General features: G+C 25.6%; 2 protein-coding genes and 1 long non-coding RNA gene across 4 annotated transcripts; all 3 read right to left on the bottom strand.

Annotated features, from left to right (window-relative positions):
- Window positions 1-6: 6 nt before the first annotated feature.
- Window positions 7-2367, bottom strand: LOC147906835 (uncharacterized). The gene is made up of 2 exons (XR_015548069.1): window positions 2251-2367; window positions 7-1589 (listed from the first exon to the last, which is right to left on the bottom strand). It is a non-coding gene; the product is annotated as an uncharacterized LOC147906835 (long non-coding RNA).
- A 46-nt stretch (window positions 2368-2413) lies between these two features.
- On the bottom strand, window positions 2414-11025 carry LOC147906834 (uncharacterized). The gene is made up of 6 exons (XM_087415380.1): window positions 6286-11025; window positions 4435-5510; window positions 3825-4083; window positions 3571-3639; window positions 2676-2762; window positions 2414-2494 (listed from the first exon to the last, which is right to left on the bottom strand). Exons 2-6 carry the CDS (start codon window positions 4551-4553, stop codon window positions 2429-2431), a joined length of 600 nt encoding a protein of 199 aa, XP_087271506.1. The 5' UTR covers window positions 4554-5510; window positions 6286-11025; the 3' UTR covers window positions 2414-2428.
- A 143-nt stretch (window positions 11026-11168) lies between these two features.
- LOC105149235 (uncharacterized) lies at window positions 11169-17492 on the bottom strand. 2 transcript variants are annotated; one of them, XM_087415379.1, is made up of 5 exons: window positions 16463-17492; window positions 15625-15949; window positions 14306-14452; window positions 13289-13414; window positions 11169-11852 (listed from the first exon to the last, which is right to left on the bottom strand). In XM_087415379.1, the coding sequence occupies exons 1-5, from the start codon at window positions 17187-17189 to the stop codon at window positions 11771-11773; spliced, it is 1407 nt and encodes a 468-aa protein (XP_087271505.1). In that variant the 5' UTR covers window positions 17190-17492; the 3' UTR covers window positions 11169-11770. The 2 variants fall into 2 exon arrangements, with proteins under 2 accessions (XP_087271505.1, XP_011059812.2); XM_011061510.2 differs by having other exon boundaries at window positions 11169-11831; window positions 16463-17491.
- Window positions 17493-19538: the final 2046 nt, after the last annotated feature.

The following is a 19538-nucleotide window of genomic DNA, read 5'->3' as shown; positions in this document are numbered from 1 at the left end:
AATATCTTATTAATGTAATCTGTGCATCTGTGAGTTGTTACTCATATTCTTTTACGAAATTAAAGAATTTATGGAAGGAGAAATTTTTCTATGAGATTGTCGATTTCTTTTAGTTCTATTAGAGTTACACAATAAAAAAAATCGGTTACACGCTCATCAATGGACACACTTTTTTCAGAGTTGGTAAAAATCATGTTTTAAACATGTTTTATATTTATATACATACTGAAAAAAGAAAATGAAGTAAGGAAGAAGCAAGTAAAGATATATTGTAGATAGATAAGATAAGAGTAACAAGGAAATATACATGTTTAAACCAGTACGTTAGATTTACAAAAAAATAGTCAACATAAAGAATGAATAGATCTGTGAAGATATGATAAAAAAGAACACGAGCCAAGCACATTTTTTAACTTATAAAGTTGAAGGTAATCTAGATTCTTCTTCTAACATATTTATTAATTAGCAATTATGATACTTACATTACTACAAAGACTTTTTAATTTAATTGAACCTTTTAATTATTTGGAAGTATACATACGCAGAATTTCAATTAGGAGAGGGACAAAATTATATTCACACAAGATTTATTAAAATATATTTATATTAAAGCCTGTCTTTGAGATTCTTGAGCGAACTTTCTTAATACTTCTTCCTCCATTATCTTTCTTCGCAAGTACTATTTTTTTGTGTACAATTAACAAAGTCCATTGAGACGATTTTTCTGACATTGTTAACCGCAATCAAATTTTTACTCTTCGCAACGTACTAAACGATCTTTCAATTGTGTACGGTTGAGCTGAAGAAATATGCAAGACATATTTTGTTACTGGGAAGAAAGTCTCAGCTTATTTTAATACCATATTAATTCTTTGAGTTTTTCTTTTTTAATTTTTTATTTCTCCTGAGAATGTACGAAAGTTCTTCTTCTTTGTTAAAATTATTCAAATTGTAATAATCAGAAAGACTATGTACTTATTTTTTTAAAACTTCTAATGTTATAGTCAATATAATAAAAGAATGTAGGACTAATAATGACCATCCAAGAACTATAATCAAAAAGAACAGATCTTATTATTCAAGACCGCAGAGCTGGACAAAATACATCATCAAAATATTTCAAATATAAAATACAAAATATTGACAATCTCGGTATTTGAATTATAAAATACAAAATACTTCTAATCTTTCAATTTTAAAATACAAAGTACGAAATACATTAAAAATTTATTTCAAATACAAAATAGCTTTTTTTAAATACAAAATATAAATTATTTCAAAATTTGTATTTCAAACATCAAAATATTCTTTTTTTGAATACAAAATACAAAATATTTTCAAATTTTTTTATTTTAAATATAAAATATTTTTTAAAATCGTCGATTTTCATTTTTTGACTCGAAAAATATTCGATAACAGTCGTATCAATCAAAACGCTTTCCTTCTAATTTCTTCTACCTGAATACATGCTCAGACAGCCAATATAATTCCTTTGGTAGATCGCCAAATGTAAACCGTTTTATCATTACATCGTACATTGAATGTTACAGCACCACATTGGGCTCTAAGCAGGATTCTATCAAATCCAACTGAAAAATATTTAAAAAAAACTTTATAATATGATGTAATATGATGTAATATAACATAATCTATACAATATAGTTGGGGGTGGGCAAAATACTCAAAAAATTATATTTAAATACAAAATATAAAATACTCTCAAAAAAGTATTCCAAAACGAAATACAAAATACTCTCAATAAAATAAAAATATGTTTAAATACGTATTTTAAGTACATATTGTATTTCAATTACCCATCCCTAGCTGATACACAACGCTAGAGATGTCCGTTTTATTCCGCATTATGTGCATGATGATCATTTATCTTTACCAAATGTAAGGATAAATAATACCTCATGCATGAAGTGGAACATATTTTAGGTCGAGTTAACAATGGCGATTTTGACTTTCATCACAAAAATATTTACATAATTTAAATGTATTTAGTACTTACAAATTTAAAATACAAAAATATGTACTAAAATAAAAGTATTTAAATGCAAAATACAAAATATTCTCAAAAAAGGTATTCAAATACGAAATACAAAATACAAAAATGTATTTAAATGTATGTAATTCAGAATATAGTAGAGTACCAAACATTGTAGTTGTAAAATCCTGAAATTGTTATAACAACTTGAAATTTTATTTAATTGAAATGTATTTAATCCATGTCAGGGCATTATGAACCTTGGGTTGAGTTCCATTTGTTTGACATTCGGCAAACGACAAGGATAAAATGCTATATCATGTGCATTATGCATGAAACGGAACGCAGCCTTGGACAGAAGAATAAAACGACACACTTTGAGATTGATCGGCGATGGACTCAAAAACCCATCTTATTAACTCTTCTCCTTTTTATGACTCATGATGCCCCGGTCTCTCTTACCTGTATTAAAGTAATAAGGAAAGCCAAAACTGTACTGTACATCTGAAAAAATATAATTTCATCACACTTAATAAAAATATTTGTGTTAAATTATTTATAAAATTAAAAAAAAATTTTTGTACATAAAACAACCATGAAAGGTAAACAAATGCAGTTAATTGAGAAGTGAATCCAATAAAATGTTACTACTTAGATATTTATTATTAATTTGCAGGATTTTTACCTGACAAATGAAATTATATCCATAGCTAAAATGTCCCACACCAAATTTTATCTTCTTAAGTCTTATTTGCAATATAAATTGTAAAATCTAATTGAAATTAAATAATTTAATGAAATGTTAGATATATATACTACCTTTCATAAAAGTTCAGATACATGCATAAACTCTATTAAACGACAATGTAAAAAATTGAGACACTGTTATAAAATATCAAATGTGCTACATTGATAGGTTGCTTAAAGAAACAACCTATCTCTTAAGTTAAAGAATATTTTCTTATTTTTACTTCAATATTATTCTCTTGAATTAAATCATTTAACTCTATTATTTTAGATAAGTTAACGGCATATTAAAAAAAATAAGTGGCGATGTATAGAAATGATTGAAAATATCTCAAATTGGATACAATTCAGCATTATGAATTTAATAGAAGATATATTCTTTTATATATTTTAGACTACTTGTATGCATAACGCTAATTGCAAAAGTTTCATAAAATGTTTTCAATTTTATGCGCTAAAATGCACTGTTTATTTCGTAGGACATTGATAGCATAATTATTAAATTACAAATATTCGCTTTTGTGTATAAAATAAAAAATTTTATAAAACTTCTAGCTTACCCTACCAATAGTGTTAATATGTACAAATAAATATCCTATCTTAACATGACGCTTAGATAACACAGTTGATATTTTAATTATCATGAACAAAAATGGACGCCTGACAAATCACATAACAAAAATGAATAATATAATTGCTGTTTTATAATGTCCCAACTTTTTTATATAATCATTCCATGAAATTTATGCATATGTCCGAACTTCTATGAGCGATAGTAAAATTATCCATAAAACAGTTAAAATTCTACATAAAATTTTGTTGTCATTATTTACCAGTTCACGTAACTCATCATCGAGGTTATAATTAAACAATTTGTGAAGAATTGCTTCTCTTTCATTTATCTGAAATTGTTTTTATACGATATAAAAATTTGTATATTATATAAAATTGAAAATTTTGCATCCAAAAGGTCACATCATTGGAAAGAAAACTTTGATATGTGTAATTTTAATGTTGCAAAATTGTTGCTCGTGCTTATATATATAATTCTAGTTAAATAATTAATTATGATTTAATTTTACTATACCTTATAGTAAATAGTTTGACATACATAGTTTAATATGAGAAATAAGATGCTGTCTCGAGTGAAAGTGGAATAATTATATAAAACATCACAAGTATATGTAATTGTCCATATTTCTTTATTTCTATCTGTAAGTATCAGATATGCATTGCCATAGATACTTAAACTTTTTATGAAATACCAAATCATTTGAATTAAAATTGATATTTTGAATATTTTGTTTAGTTTGCAAGATATAAGATATTGTTGTAGGTGGACATGCCTATAAAAAAATCGTAATTGTTATAATTAACCATAAAGACACGTAAAAGAAGTACTCACAATAATAAAATTATTATTATTATTATCATAAAATTGATTTAAAGGACAATATAATTGTAATTTGCGATTGGTTCAAAATGTGTGATTATTTTACAATTGATGCTAATCATTCTTTTGTATATGTGTGTGTGTGTTATGTGACTTCATGAATTTCAACATATGATATCTCGCATGAGTGCAACATGCGCGTGGAACGTTTCTGAGCTTTACGACTCTGAAACGTAGAGTTACTGTGCCATACAAATACTAATACATAGATGCGTGCGCATGTGTAATATTAAAAAAAAATTACATTATAATCCATATATATTGTTTGCGAGCCTCAGCCACTGTTATCCATTGACATAATAAAATGGATCTGATTTGTCTTCTATAGTCTGCATTATTTTCGAAAAGATCAGAATAGAACATATGTAAACGAACATTGACTTGATGAAAACTAAAGCTTACATATCTGAATTGAATAAAAGAAATTTAGTTATTTTTTTATTTAAAATTAAAATATATATATTATATATGTATATTATTATTATGTTAATAAATAATTAAAGTCAGGACTAAATTAAGACTTTGTTATTTGTTTATTATGTTTTATTACATTTTATATTTACTATATATCATAAAATAAACTTTTATCATTTTCTCGTTTAGGTTATTTTACATACATTCTTTATAATTTCAAAGTAAATACTGACAAAATGTATAAAATTATATTAGGTGTTGGAATTAATTCGTAGCGTTTTTAATGAAAGAATGTTATTTATTTCACATGAGCATTAAAAAATACATTAATGAAAGTACTTCCCATCACTTGTAAAACGCTACGAATTAATTCCAACACCTAATAGTAATTAAATAGTTTAAAAAATCTTTAAATGATTCACATAGATTGTAAACATTTTAACACACACTGTCAATAAAAAAATAGAGCATATGTAAACGAACATTGACTTGATGAAAACTAAAGCTTACGTATCTGAATTGAATAAAAGAAATTTAGTTATCTTTTTATACAAAATTAATATAATAATATATACATTATATACGTATATTATCATTATGTTAATAAATAAATGTTCACATATATACTAACCCAAGGATAATTCCGCAAATTAGTGCACTTGAGACATGAACAAATTCCGGATAAATACGCGCAAATATTATAGATATAAGATGGAAATTTATGTTGTGTTTATAAAAAAACTTCAATATCAAAGAAAATACTGCAAATTGATAAAACGCAAATACAATATATCCGATTATTATTCCAATTATCTATTTACGCAGGCGTTGATATTTCTTTGGCGAACCAATTACTTCCATTGTGTTATCCACTAAGGAAAGTCCATGCAAGCACATTTTCAATTCCTTTAAAAAATTATATTAATTATTGATTATGCGAAGTTATATTTGAAAAGAAAGTTATATTTGGAAAAAAATTGTTATTGCAATATGTATAGAAAATGTGATAGAAAAGTTATAAGAAAGATTAGTATTCGAAACATAAAATTTAAAAATGTTACATTGAAAGCTAATTTGCGGGAATAAACACAATATTAATTTTACTAAATAGTTTTTGATTACAGTAATTAATGATATAAACATAAAAATTAAATTATCCAAAAATTTTTCATAAAAAACTCCGCACTAATCTTATCTTATGAAAAACGGATTTCGGTCAAATTACTTTAAATTTTAATATTTAATTTATAGCTCACTTTAAGCAAATTAAAATTTGTCATGGGCACAAATCTTCAAATGTACTACATTGCTACAATGTTACTGAAATGTTCCAAAATGTTTCTTGCTTATTAGTATTCATAACTAATGTAATAAAAGATTTATTTTGACTATTTTTCCGTATAAGATGTGATGATCTTCCGAAGTTCTTGGAGCAAAATCTGAGGCATTTTGAGATTTTTACCTATGAGGACTTTTCGCAGCTTGACATAAGCTAAAAAATATTAAAATTTGAAGCAATTTGACCGAAATCTATTTTCCTTAATATTTGTATGGAGTTCTTTATATTTGCTCATAATTGTGAGATCAAAATGCCTTTAACACTCTTAATGGAAAAAAAAATTAGAAAAAACTTAAGAAATTTTAATAAAGTATTAGAGATGAGTACATACAAAACATTTACCTTGAAATAAAAGAAGTTAACAAGTATCGATGCAATTGCGGTCAATAATATTAAGAAAGGTATAAACCTTCCTTTAATTGATGGCTTATTGGAAAGGCAAAAGGAGTAGATAGGATAATAGATAGAGTACGATAGCTCCATATGGCCAAAACATACAAGCAAAAAAGATATGGCCTAGAATGTTCAAGAGGATATTCGAAACAACCCACACCGAAAAACGAAACAAAAATCAATAATGGTGCCAGTGCAGCCTGTAGCGTCTTCGTCATACTTTCCAGATCGTCGGCAAGTAGTTTAAATTAATTCTTGCTGCACGAGACAAATGTGTGTTAAGGGGAGATACTACCTTTGAGACTTAAAAATAATACTTAAATTTGGCAATTGTTTGCAGTAAATTAATAAAAGTGTATAAACGGTGTGCATGAAATTTTGTACGCCATTGGATCTGGATCTGCAACAAAAATCCAAAGAATTTTATTTTTTACATACTTAAAGCTATAGAAATATGAAGGATTTTTCCAAAACATTGATTTTTGTAAAATGATAAATATTTGAAAAAAATTTACGATTTTCGACCAAAAATTTCCATCTTTAAATATTAATAATAAAACAATTTTTCAATATATCGCAAAAATCCTACTTTTATAGCTTTAAATATGTAGAAAATAAATTTCTTTGGATTTTTATTCCAGATCCAATGGTGTACAAAATTTCGTGCACACCGTTTATATAATCACTGAAAAAGGAGGCTCAATGGTTCTACTATAACGCCGCCAGCTTGTGAAATAAAAATAAAAGAAATTTTTTTGTACTCTCAAAACTTTATATATTAAAGCCCTTCAAAACCATTTTTGATTGACTTTATTACTTTACTGCAAAAAATTGCCAACTTTAAGTATTATTTTTAAGCTTCAAAGGTGGTATCATATCTTAATACTTTTTATAAGAATTTCAGAAATAATTTTGCAAATCTTTTAGAAACTTTGTGAGAATTACTGTGTAAAATGCTTATATCGAAGAATGAAGTATTTACACATCAACTAACAAGTACTGAGTGACGGAATAAATACACAGATGCTCTAGCTTAGCTTGCTTACTTCTCGCAGAATTTTTTCTATTGTATTATTATAGATTATAAATGACGATAAACGTAACTATCCTCGCAATATTATATTTTTATACTAGGATCCAAGATATTTATTGATTTTATCTATATTCTTAACGACGTGTCATCTTAAGAGTTGAAGCTAATAATTTCGATAAAGTGCTTTATAAATAGTATGTAGAAATTAATGCGCACAATATATTTTTTGTAAATTGAAGCTACGTAAATTTATTTTTGTAATAATAAAATTTAATTTATTAAGAATTATTCATAATTAAGAATAATAGCTATTCAATCTCGAAACGCAAACTCTATTAAACTATTGTAGTAATATCACGAGTTAAATTAACTAGCAATATGACAATTTGCTTTTTTCGCAATTTAAAACAATCTTAATAGTGTTGAGTGACATAATAAAATCTGTAAGTAATTAATTCTTATTGCCTTAGTTAGAAGTCGAACCCGGATCTCTTAGGAGAGATGCAAGAGATGCGGGTTTGACTTATGACCGAGATAATATTTTTTGCAATAAAAATTAATTATTTACAGATTTTAATATGCCACGCAGCATTATTAAGATCATTCTAATATGAAAAAAAAAGCATCAATTTGTTAAATTGCTAGTCAATTTAAATCATCGTGATATTACGGCGTGATAGTTTGATAGATTTTGCATTTGAAGATCGAAAAATCATTTCGGCGCATATTTTAACAGACTATGTATATATAGTATATGAATACTTACGTAGTATATAAATACATAGTATATAAATTCACAGACTCACACAAACATTTAAGATTCAGTTAGACCATTTAAGGTATTGATTTATATAGATTGTGTTTCTTACGTATATATATGGTCCTATAAGATATAAATAATTATTTATTTATTAAGAATCTATTTATCAGAATTTGGTTTGCTTTCTGTCTTGTGACTCATTGTTAAAAGCATTCAATATATTGAATGAAAAACAAGAATGGCACAGGTACTGACTTACAGATTTAGAAACGAAAAGCATATGTATAATATAATATTACTATTCTAATGGGAGATCAAAATTGGTTGTCATTCGAAATTGGCTAACAAAAAGTTAATAATTCAATTATCATATGACAGAGCATTTATTTTTTTTTATTCTATATTTTATTGGATATAATATTAACTTAATACACAATAACAAAATTGTTGTTGTGTAATATTGTTTGCAATAAAAGCGTCGCGAATATTATTTACAATAATTTTTAAAAAATTAAAGATGATTAAATTTGTCTTCCCTTTCTTGCGTTTTTAGATTTTGGTATTAATCGCGATTTAACTATAATCGTGGGAAATATTATCCCTTAGATAATTTTTAGAATAGATAGTTAATTAATCATTATAATAAAATAAAGTTAATCATTATATAAAATTTGTAGTTGATCGAATAATCGTCAATCTAGTCGATCAAATTATTGAATATGTAATCAATTTTGGACAAAAACCGGCAGGAGTTTACTACCTAATTACATGTATATGTCACTTTTCCATTAAATCAGAATTTCATATTGAGATCAAATAAATATAGAATGGTCAATGGAATCAAGTTGAAACTAAAAAATGGTTATTACTTTGCAACATGTGGGCCGGATAAAATAAATCAAATACCAAATTTGAAGAGAAAATTTGTTATCGCCGATTTTATTATTATATATATATATATATAAACATGAACGATATGTAATTATTTAACAATAGAAACATTACAAAATAAAGGGCAAAATATATGCTTGCGTATGATATGACTCATGTCCTCCTTTTCCGCCAGGAAAAATTTCTGTTGACGTGTACGTTCACGGTCGTGGTTCACGCCTTGTAAGTATCCAGCATTATACTTATACTTACAGTTCCATTATTAACGTTCCTATTGTTAATAAGAGAGAAAGTTATTTCTGTTTACTTGAATAATGAATATGCGATCCGTATCGTCGGCCACTTGATCACGAGGCGCGCCCGAACGTGACGCTATTAACTCATATGCGTATTTTTGCCTCTCTTTTTGTAATGTTTCAATTGTCAAATAATTATACATTTTTTTTCCATATATGTGGTAATAATAAAATTGATAATTTTCTGCTCAAAGTCACGTTTAATTTATTTTGTTCGACTTACGTGTTGCGGAGTAATAATATAGCTTCAATTCATTCTCATTGGTCACTATGTACATCTGCAGAATTATCGAATAATGTTTTCTTCTTAATTATGGGTGCTTTCCGTTTAATGCATTTGTTATCATTGTTATTCATAAAATAAATAAATAAATATAAATAAATATAAATAAATATAAATGAAACATCATGCACGTCATGCGTGAAACAGAATGCGTCATCATTTATGTATATGTGCTATCAGATACTTATTACAAAGCAATATAACGTACAAAAATTCAAATATAACGTACAGAAATCCATTGTAATAACTTTTATACACTACTCAAAACTACGCAAAAATATTAAAGAATCACCTAGTCCTCAAGAATATTAAAGAATCATCCATCCTCAAAAATAGATAAATATTCAAAAGAATGTAACTTCGTAAAAAATGATCATAACGAGATTTACAAAAAAATTTTAAAGTTTGAAATCTTTACTTTCGAAATCGATAATTGATATTTCGATATGACTGACTTTTACGGAGCTGTACAAACAGAAATGGATATCTGTAAAAAATCTGAAAATTTTGTACAAAAGAGGGAGTATAAAATTGGCCAAAATTGGTCTTGAATGGACACCTTTGCAGTTGTCATTTTGGAAATCCGTGCATGAAAAAATACTTAATTATTCAGGAAAGCTTGAGAAACCTTCCAAAAATAATAAAATAGTTCATTTAAACGCTCTGCAAAGAAACTCATTTTATTTCTAATGAATGATAAATTTAAAAATTAATATACATCTAACACAAATAAATCGAACAGCTTGAATATTTCGCTTATTTTTGATGATACAAAAAAATGTTTCAAATGAAAGTGGACGGATTTCGAGGGGGATGTATTTTGATCATGTTGGTTTTTTTTTAGGTAGAAGTGCCAAAAAGATATGAAAGTTACCTCCACTTTTTTGAATGGAATTTATTTTATATGATTTTTTTTACACAATGATTTTTATGACTTTTTCGTGTATCAAATCTCATAGAGTAATGTCCACGTTTTTGTGATTCTTTTCCATACTATTACATGAATTAGACAAAGACGAATAATCAACTTTGATTGTATAAGTGGTAAAAAAAATAAGGTATGATAAATTTATGATTAATGTTACAATTAGACGATGTTAATAATGTAAAATTAAAAAACACAGAATATACAAAAATTAAACATTCGTGAAGTGCACTACAGATTTTCAGTATTTGCAATAAATAGCAAAACCCGCAGTAATAAAAATTTTTAAAGTCGTTTTCAGCCTCTTTGACGCTATTCTTTTAAAAATTGTGACGATAGTTAAATTTGGTCAACGAATTCATGTTCAGTACACAAAAATATATATTTATGTCTTTTACAATTAATGTACAAATCACGAAATAATTTTTGTCCATGAATAAAATATTTAGCATGGTATTTAGCATGGATTTATTTGGTATACATACACGTTTTATGAATAATGCGAGTTATATTAATATTTAAATTGATTTAAAAAAACGAATTTAATAAAAAAAATGCTTAATATTTAATATAATCATAGATACGTCAATAATTTTTATAAGCATTTTTATATGTACTTAATAAATAATGTAACTAATAAGAAATTATTTAATATATCTGTTTATTTGAAACATACTAATATTACAACAAACATTACAATAATTTATTTGAACTTAGTATAATTATTTGGTAATCAATTCATATATATTTATTTAATGTACGTAATTGAACTGTTTTTACTTATTTTTTACATAACGACCTTACATTTATAAATTTTAATTGATTTTAAAGAGAACTTATACATTGATTTTAAAGAGCAAAATATACTTAATGCATTTCGTTTTATAATTTTAAATTTTCTTAAATTATTATTCACTTGTATATATCTACTTGCAAATAAATGATAAAGTATTATCTAACTTAATGAATCAGTCTTTATAAAGTATTTCTGAAAATACAAGAGAAGCCGTAATAACATCTTAATATTACATAGTTAAATAAGATTTATAAAACTAAAAAAAAGTTTAAATCTCGCGTATGTCCAGCTAATTTAGAAATTACCAATGTGATAATTAATATACAAAATATAATAATAATTGTATATAACACAATTATTTTCGACTACGGACGTCAGGGTTTACTCTGTAAGATTCAAAGAAATCATAAACTTTAGATTTCTGCCACATCTGTATGAGTATTAGAACCATTAGGTGGAGTAGTCCATTTTGTCCATTTGTTCCAATGATCTTGAAGTGCTTGGCGGGGATCTATGTTCATATAAAATGTGACTTTAAAAAATAGAAAAAGTGATAGAGTTATTAGTATTTAATGTTACAATTATACCGGATTAATAAGCAAAACATGTAATTTTTTAATGAATTTAAATGATTAGTAAAATTTTGTCAATATTTAATATTTAAATTTTATATTTGTAGTTTATTAATGTATTGCATATGTAAAATCGTATTTATAGTTATTAATTGTATTTATAGTTGGGAAACTATTATGCTATGTCAGATAAATCGAATAACATTTAGCTTTAATTCAATTGTAAATATATAAATGTAAAAAACTTATTTTGTATATATATATATATATATATATATATATATATATATTAGGTGTTGGAATTAATTCGTAGCGTTTTACAAGTGATGGGAAGTACTTTCATTAATGTATTTTTTAATGCTCATGTGAAATAAATAACATTCTTTCATTAAAAACGCTACGAATTAATTCCAACACCTAATATATTAAAAGTGAAAAAAAGAAAAAAGCGTACATAGTAGAATATTCAATTTAATGCGCTTTTGTCATATGTAATATACAATGCACTTGATGATCAATTAGTGTAAAAGAAACACATAGTTTAAAAAAAAATACGTGTGCAAAATGGATAATTTTTTAAATAAGCAGTTATGTATTTTCTTTACACCGATCGATTTACCTTATTATTCTGTTCCTAAAAATAGAAGACTGTACTTTGACAATATTGTTTTTGCAAGTGAAGATCACCAAGGTCGCTTTCATTTTTTTCATAGAATTAACTTTTTTGTGAATAAGACCTCCACTTTTTTTTTATAAAATTATATAATTTTTACATAATATGATTCTTCTAATTATTCTGCACATAAAAGCACCAAAGGATATCGAAAAATCAATAGTTTACTAAATGTTTTGTATTTTATTCTGACAAATTTGACAAAAAAAATCTAGAATATATTTATTTTTTATAATTGTATCTTAATATTTGTATGTATAAAATAATAAGATAAATCAATTGATGTAAAGAAAATACATTGCTTTTTAAGTAAAAATATATATTGCATAATTTATTTTCTAAATCTATATATTTTTTCTTTACATTAGTTGATAGCTCATGCTAACACTTATGAAATTAATGAGTCTCAAATACTTGACCTTAATCAGAAAAATGATTGTTAAAGAGCAGGAAAAATATAACAATTTAATGTTTCAATCCTAATGATTACTCTGTAAGTTACTCTCTAAATTTTTTGGAACAGAATCTCACTCTAAAGAATGAAAAATGAATCAGTTTTCAAAAAAATGTGATTCAATTTTCAATCCTTTAATAGCGAGATTTTGTTCTTCAAAGTAATATTCATTCTAAAAGTTTTAGAGAATATATTTGAAAAAATAGAGATGTTTAATTCATAAGATTTATTTTCAGTTATTGTATGATAAATGTAAAGTGAATAATTACTCCTTAAAAACTCTTGTTTCTTCTGTGTTTTCAGATGAAGCTGTAGAGTCTTCTTCAGGTTTCATTCTAATTATAATTATGTTCTTGTTCGTATCGCTCATGTCCGTTTGCTTTGTAATGATTTTCCTATATTTATATATGAAAAGATATGAAGATCATCTCCACTATTTTAAATAGAATAGACTTACATAAATTTTTACATAAACTTTTTTAAAAAATATTTAAAATATCAAAAAATCAATAGTTTATGAGATATTTTATATAAAATATAAAACTTATTTTAGATAAATTTATATAAAATATAAAACATCTAGAATAAACTATTCATTTTTTAATAATTGTATTAATATTTTTACAGATAGGATAATAAAATGAATCAAATAAATAAAGAAAACACATTATTGCTTTTCAAAACAAAATGTGTAAATTGCATAACTTTTTTAAAATCAATTGTATATTTTCTTTGCATCGATTGATGATTAATGCTTACAATTCATGTTAACACTCAATTGACAAGTCTCAAATATCCGACTCTAATTGGAAAAATGATCATCAAAATGGAGAAAAAATATAATTTATTTTCAACACAATCCTAATGATTATCCTGTAGATTATACGAGGGCTATTCAGAAAGTAAATCTTGTTTTTAAATTTCGCCGCCGCGATGGTGCGCATGGACAAATTCGTTGGTAAAGGGTTGACGCAATTTTCAATTATTGGTTTAGTGCATACGCCTAGTATGTGTTTTAATGTTTAAACAAATAGGAAAAGACATAATACCCGGTGTCCCGATATAATAAGTGCATCATCAACAATGGCGATAACTATGTAGAAAAATAGTATAAGGTATGTGCTTTAAAAAGAAATAAAAATTTTCTGTAAGTATACATATATACTTGTTTTCTTTTAAGCCATCGGAACTTACTTTCTGGATAACCCTCGTATGAATTGAAAAAGGCAATGTTTACTTCATAAGACTCATTTATATGTATTGATAAATGCAAAACAAATAATTACTTGCTAAGAGAACATTCTGTTTCTTCCGTGTTTCCGTTCAAATTATTAGATGAAGCTGCTAAGTCTTCTTGAGATTCTATTTTTTTTGTAGTCGTATCCTTGTTTGTATCGTTGCTCATATCATCCGCAAACTTTGCAGCGATTTCCCTATATTTATGGAAGGATTAAAGAAATGCGACGGAGAAATGTAAATTAATTTTAATCATGTATACTATTCTGTTATAAGACAAAAATTATCGTTCTTATACGAAAAACTATTTATACAATTTAGACGGCTAAATTTTTAAAACCATTTTAAAAAATTTCTTTCAAAATAAAAACACTCAGAATATTTTATATATGTGTCTTTGTATTTATTATTTAAAAAAAAATAATTTATTATGTCTTAGGAATATAATAAAAAATATATTATTTATTAAATACAAGATTTTAGAAGAAAATCTTTTAGTTGTATCCCAAGATTTAATTTGCGCAAGTTATTAATTTGAAACAATCCAAAATTTAATTTCATGTTCATAGATGTAAATTATATATAATATATATATATATATGATTGTGAAGTTCGAAACAGATCAGAAATGAGACAAAAATTAATTATAAATAGAATATTGAAAACGTGAGTCATATCATTTGTAATTTCTAAATTAATTACGCTAGTAAACTAATTAATTTCATGTAAAATTTAGTTGAAATAAAAGTTAAAATAAAATTTTATATTTTTACTTAACAGTGCTCTTGTATAACGGAATAATTTCAATAATTAAAAAAAAAAACCTTTCAGATAAAATTTATATGGTTTAAAGAAGGACATAAGATGGTGTCATTGGAAATTTCAGAATATTTCAGAATTCACTTGTATGAAAAATTCTGAAAGCTGTAAACTTTCCGAATATTTCTGAGCATTTCTAAAAAATGTTCTAATTTATATAAAAATTATGAGAAAAATTTTCACCGGGGAAGGCTTGAAAGTTACACTATGGCCGACATTAGCATTACTTACAAAAAAAATTTAATAAAATTTTAATCGTTATCAGGTGTTAAATAAGATTTCGTTACTCACATCTTGTATTAATACCTGCTAATGATTAAAATTTTATCAGGCTTTTTTTTTTAAATTAAAGTATAAAATGTCACTGACCGGAAACTTTTGCACGCCATTATATGTGTCTTTTTATATCATATTTGCGAAAATCAATTTAATGCTTATGTTAAGTGCATTGTTAAACACATACATTTTCCTTAGCTATTGTTCTGTTACTATCAATTTTACATTCTTCAGTATTTTATTCAATTTTTGAATATACTGTATGAGAACTTACCTATGAACGCGTTTTAAGTGTAAATTTAAACACCTGGTTGTTGATACTATATTATATGTTTTATTACAAATGTTGCATATAGCAGTCATATTGTTTCCTGGTGTAAAGTAATCCCATATCCAACTGATTTTACGATCTTCCTTTTCCTTTTCTGTTAATTTGTCTGGATGGACCAACCTCAAGTGGCAAGGTAATTCAGGTACATATTTATAACTAAATACTTCAGAACAATGATTGCATTTTGCTTTATTTGTAGTTAATTTTGTATAATTTTTACGTATCCAACGTCGAACTGGAATCCGTTCGTCATCTTCTTCTTCCTCCTCTGTAATCATAAAAAAATGTTTTGTATTACAAAATATTAATTATTAACTTATAAAAGGTACATATAGATGTAATAAAATGATTGCGAGAGAGAATGCTGTTCACAAAAAGTCATGAACGAAAGTATGATTATTATTCAGAATAAATATAAATAATTGATATATTGTTTAAAACTATCTAATTAGCAAATAACTCAACTGTATTACTTACTAATTAATTATATTAAATTTATATAGTACGCAATGCTTACATATGAGAATTAGAAAACGAAAGTCAACTATGCATGTATTATAGCAAAAATTAATATCACTTTATAATTACTAACTTAAATTTAAAAAAAATGATTGTTATACTAACGTAAAATAATAAATTATATTAAATTTATCTTTTTCTTTTCAGAGCAAAATTATTAACGTTTGATTATAAGATTATGGATAATAGATTATACATATTTATGTATATTTTTATATAATTTTATATATTTAAATATTGTAATACGTAAAAAATTTTTTACCGGGTAAATAATTTAGTTTATTGCACTCCTGTTTTTTCCCTAAGTATTTGTTTGGGCCATGTTTTGTGTTACATACACTGCAGTCGGATTTTTGTGTCGCCTTCTTGTCTCTGACTCTATTGGATTTCTGTGTTATCTTCTTTCTTAGACTATATTTCTTTAGTTTGCCTTGTAGGTTTCTTTCTCTAGTCTCAGCTGCTCTACAGTAATTAATTGCCTTTTGCAAATTAAGATCTTTCATTTTTAGAAATTTATCCTGTAATGCTTTGTCTCTTATTCCAAACACAATTTTGTCTCGAATCATTCTGTTGGTCATTATATCAAATTCACACATTTGACTCAGCTTTTTTATATCTGTTAAAAAGCTGTCAAATGTTTCATCTTCTTGTTGTATTCTGTTAAAAAACTTGAATGTTTCATGTACAACATTTTTCTTAGGATTGCAATGCTCTTCAAAACATTGCAACACTTTTGCCAAGTCTTTCTTCTCTGCTTCTTGGAGATTAAATTTATTGTATAATTCAATACCATCTTTGCCGACAATATTTAATAATATAGCAATTTTAACTTCATCTGATTTTATAATATTGTTTGTCATTTTTAAAAATATGTCGAAACTTTGCCTAACCTCGTGCCAGTTCTCATTAAGATTTCCATTTGCACCTAATCCTTTTGGTAGCTTACAAAGTAGTTTCATTTTACATTCAATACCGTTTGTATTTTCCATGACTAATCCCTCTCAATAATTAAGGAACTTATATCTTTTCTTCCTTTTATTATTACAACCTACTGCAATATGACTTTTAATATATACTTAACAACACTTCAAGACTGTACTATATTATATATACAATACTTATCGGAATACAATTATTTGTACACATTGATACGCTAGTAACAATATATATTGTAATATCCTTGAAAGAATCATTTGTCTGCTCGTTAATCTTGGTTAGTTTTCGAGTGCGTTGGTTCTGCGTCTTATTTCACCAACGAGCGTGGGGGAATCATTTTATCCTTGTTGTTCACCGACATTAAAGAAGGATAAAATAATATACATGCGCATTAAACCGGTTCTACATCAGTTGCAAGACGATGGCAAGTTTGTTGCGACAGCCAATATGAAACGTTGATTTCAAAATGCAAGCTCAGATTGGCTGTCGCAACAAACTTGAGATCAGCTCGCAATTAATGTAGAACCGGCTTTATGTGTGAAACAGAATGTGCCCTTCAATCTGAATTCATGAATGTGTTCCTGCATGTGTTTTCAATACATATTAGTGGAGTTTCTTCTGATACTCGTAATCGCAATCCATTATTCAAATTCACTACAAAAATCTGTAATACCAATGGAAAGTTACTTTTTAAAAGTAACAAGTTACAGTTACTCGTTACCGAGTAAAAAAAATAACAAGTTATTGTTACTAGTTATCGATTTTTAAAAGTAACTCGTTAGTAACAGTTACTGTTACTTGAAACTTTTCGTTACTTTTTTAAAATCGACCAATCATAGCGGAAGGGCCTTAAAGGCTTTTTAGTCTCAACCGCTATGCATTATCAGAGAGAAACCTTTTAATAGCAATATACGAAAAATTATTTTGTTATATTATGTAATATTATTAAAATTTGGATAATTACAGAAAATATTCAAAATATCCTGTTGTTTACGTAATTTTCATATAAAATAAGATATAATATATTTACCATACACAATAAAAGCAAATTTACATTTTTTTTGTGGAATTATATAATTTCCGTAAAATTTTGGATGATTTTTTTTATATTTATAGACCTAATTAAGTAATTAATGTTTTTATATCTATATTATATGTATAAATTTATGAAATTTTTTTCTCACACTCACAGTGTGAATGGCTTGTGTCGTATCATGTCTAATCGTGTGTAAAGTAACGATAAAATTCGTTATCGTTACCAAAAAAAATGTAACTTCGTTATCGTTACAGTTACTAAAGAAAAAAATAACGCAGTTACCAGTAAAGTTACCAAAAAACTTGTAACTTAAACTTCGTACAAGTAACGAGTTACTTCCATTCCCTTGAATACAATTCCCTGTACATAAAATTATTGCCTTACTGAAAAAAGGTCATAAAATTACATAATGAAATCATATATAATTAAGCCAAGTAAATTAGGTAATGGATTGTTTCTAAATGAGTACGTAATTTTTTAAAATCACATAATTTGAAAAGTCACATAATATAATAATGTGTTTTTTCTTCTATTTCGTTTAATTCCTTAAAATTTGATAACTATAAGAAACTTGAATAAATTATTAACGTGCACTTTTTTTTTACAAATATCAATATTAAATAATCGATAAAGATGCTTAAAATAAATTTAAATTTTTATTTTTATTTACGTAAAATTGTTATGACAGTTGTGTACGAAATAACAAAATAATTATAAATAGAAAATACCATGAAAAATATCAAAATTAAGAAATATAAGAATAAACCTAAAAGGTACTGACAATAATAAAGAAATTTTCTTTGTTTTTAATCCTTTAAAGATTCATAAACGTTTGAGAGAGAAATAATTATAGAAAGAGAAATAATTTTTTTTTAAATTGAGGTATTGAAAGTCAGGTTTGAAAGGCTCGAGAGCTTTGACTATACTACTATAAATGCTGCTATAAAAATATTGATCTATTTTTAACTTCTATAATCTTGATCACAGAACATATTATTTTTTTACATTATAGTATACGGAATAATGAAAATATGCTTATGACGTAAGAAACGTAATAAGCTCAAGAATTATATGATCAATATTGTAGATATACATACTTGACCCAAAATATAAAAATTATTCTCAAAGATTTTTGATATTTAAAATAATATCCATGTAGTATAATAACTAACTGAGAGCACAATACAATTTTTTGTTAGCATATGTAATATATTATATAATACTTTGTGTTACATATAATTCTTCTTGAATTCAAATATACGAATGTTTCAGCTTAATTCAGGCCATCTTCAGTGAATTACTAAATTAAATGAAATTGATGACGAACTCGTGATAAATATTAGGTACAACTTAATATAAGATTGTA

Source organism: Acromyrmex echinatior, chromosome 17 (genome assembly GCF_024713525.1).
Source record: "Acromyrmex echinatior isolate Ae372 chromosome 17, ASM2471352v2, whole genome shotgun sequence".
Taxonomy (NCBI): Eukaryota; Metazoa; Arthropoda; class Insecta; order Hymenoptera; family Formicidae; genus Acromyrmex; species Acromyrmex echinatior.
Note: the sequence above shows the minus strand (reverse complement) of the source record. Positions and strands in the feature narration are given on the sequence as shown.

Coding starts and splice junctions, on each gene's coding strand:
- LOC147906834 (XM_087415380.1), bottom strand. CDS start 4,553: ATGTTCTATTCTGATCTTTTCGAAAATAATGCAGACTATAGAAGACAA. Junction 4,084..4,434: donor CAATATATATGGATTATAAT/GTAATTTTTTTT, acceptor ATTTTTTTATAG/GCATGTCCACCTACAACAAT. Junction 3,640..3,824: donor GTCAAACTATTTACTATAAG/GTATAGTAAAAT, acceptor AAACAATTTCAG/ATAAATGAAAGAGAAGCAAT.
- LOC105149235 (XM_087415379.1), bottom strand. CDS start 17,189: ATGGAAAATACAAACGGTATTGAATGTAAAATGAAACTACTTTGTAAG. Junction 14,453..15,624: donor CACTTAAAACGCGTTCATAG/GTAAGTTCTCAT, acceptor CCATAAATATAG/GGAAATCGCTGCAAAGTTTG. Junction 11,853..13,288: donor GAAACAAGAGTTTTTAAGGA/GTAATTATTCAC, acceptor TATTTTTTAAAG/TCACATTTTATATGAACATA.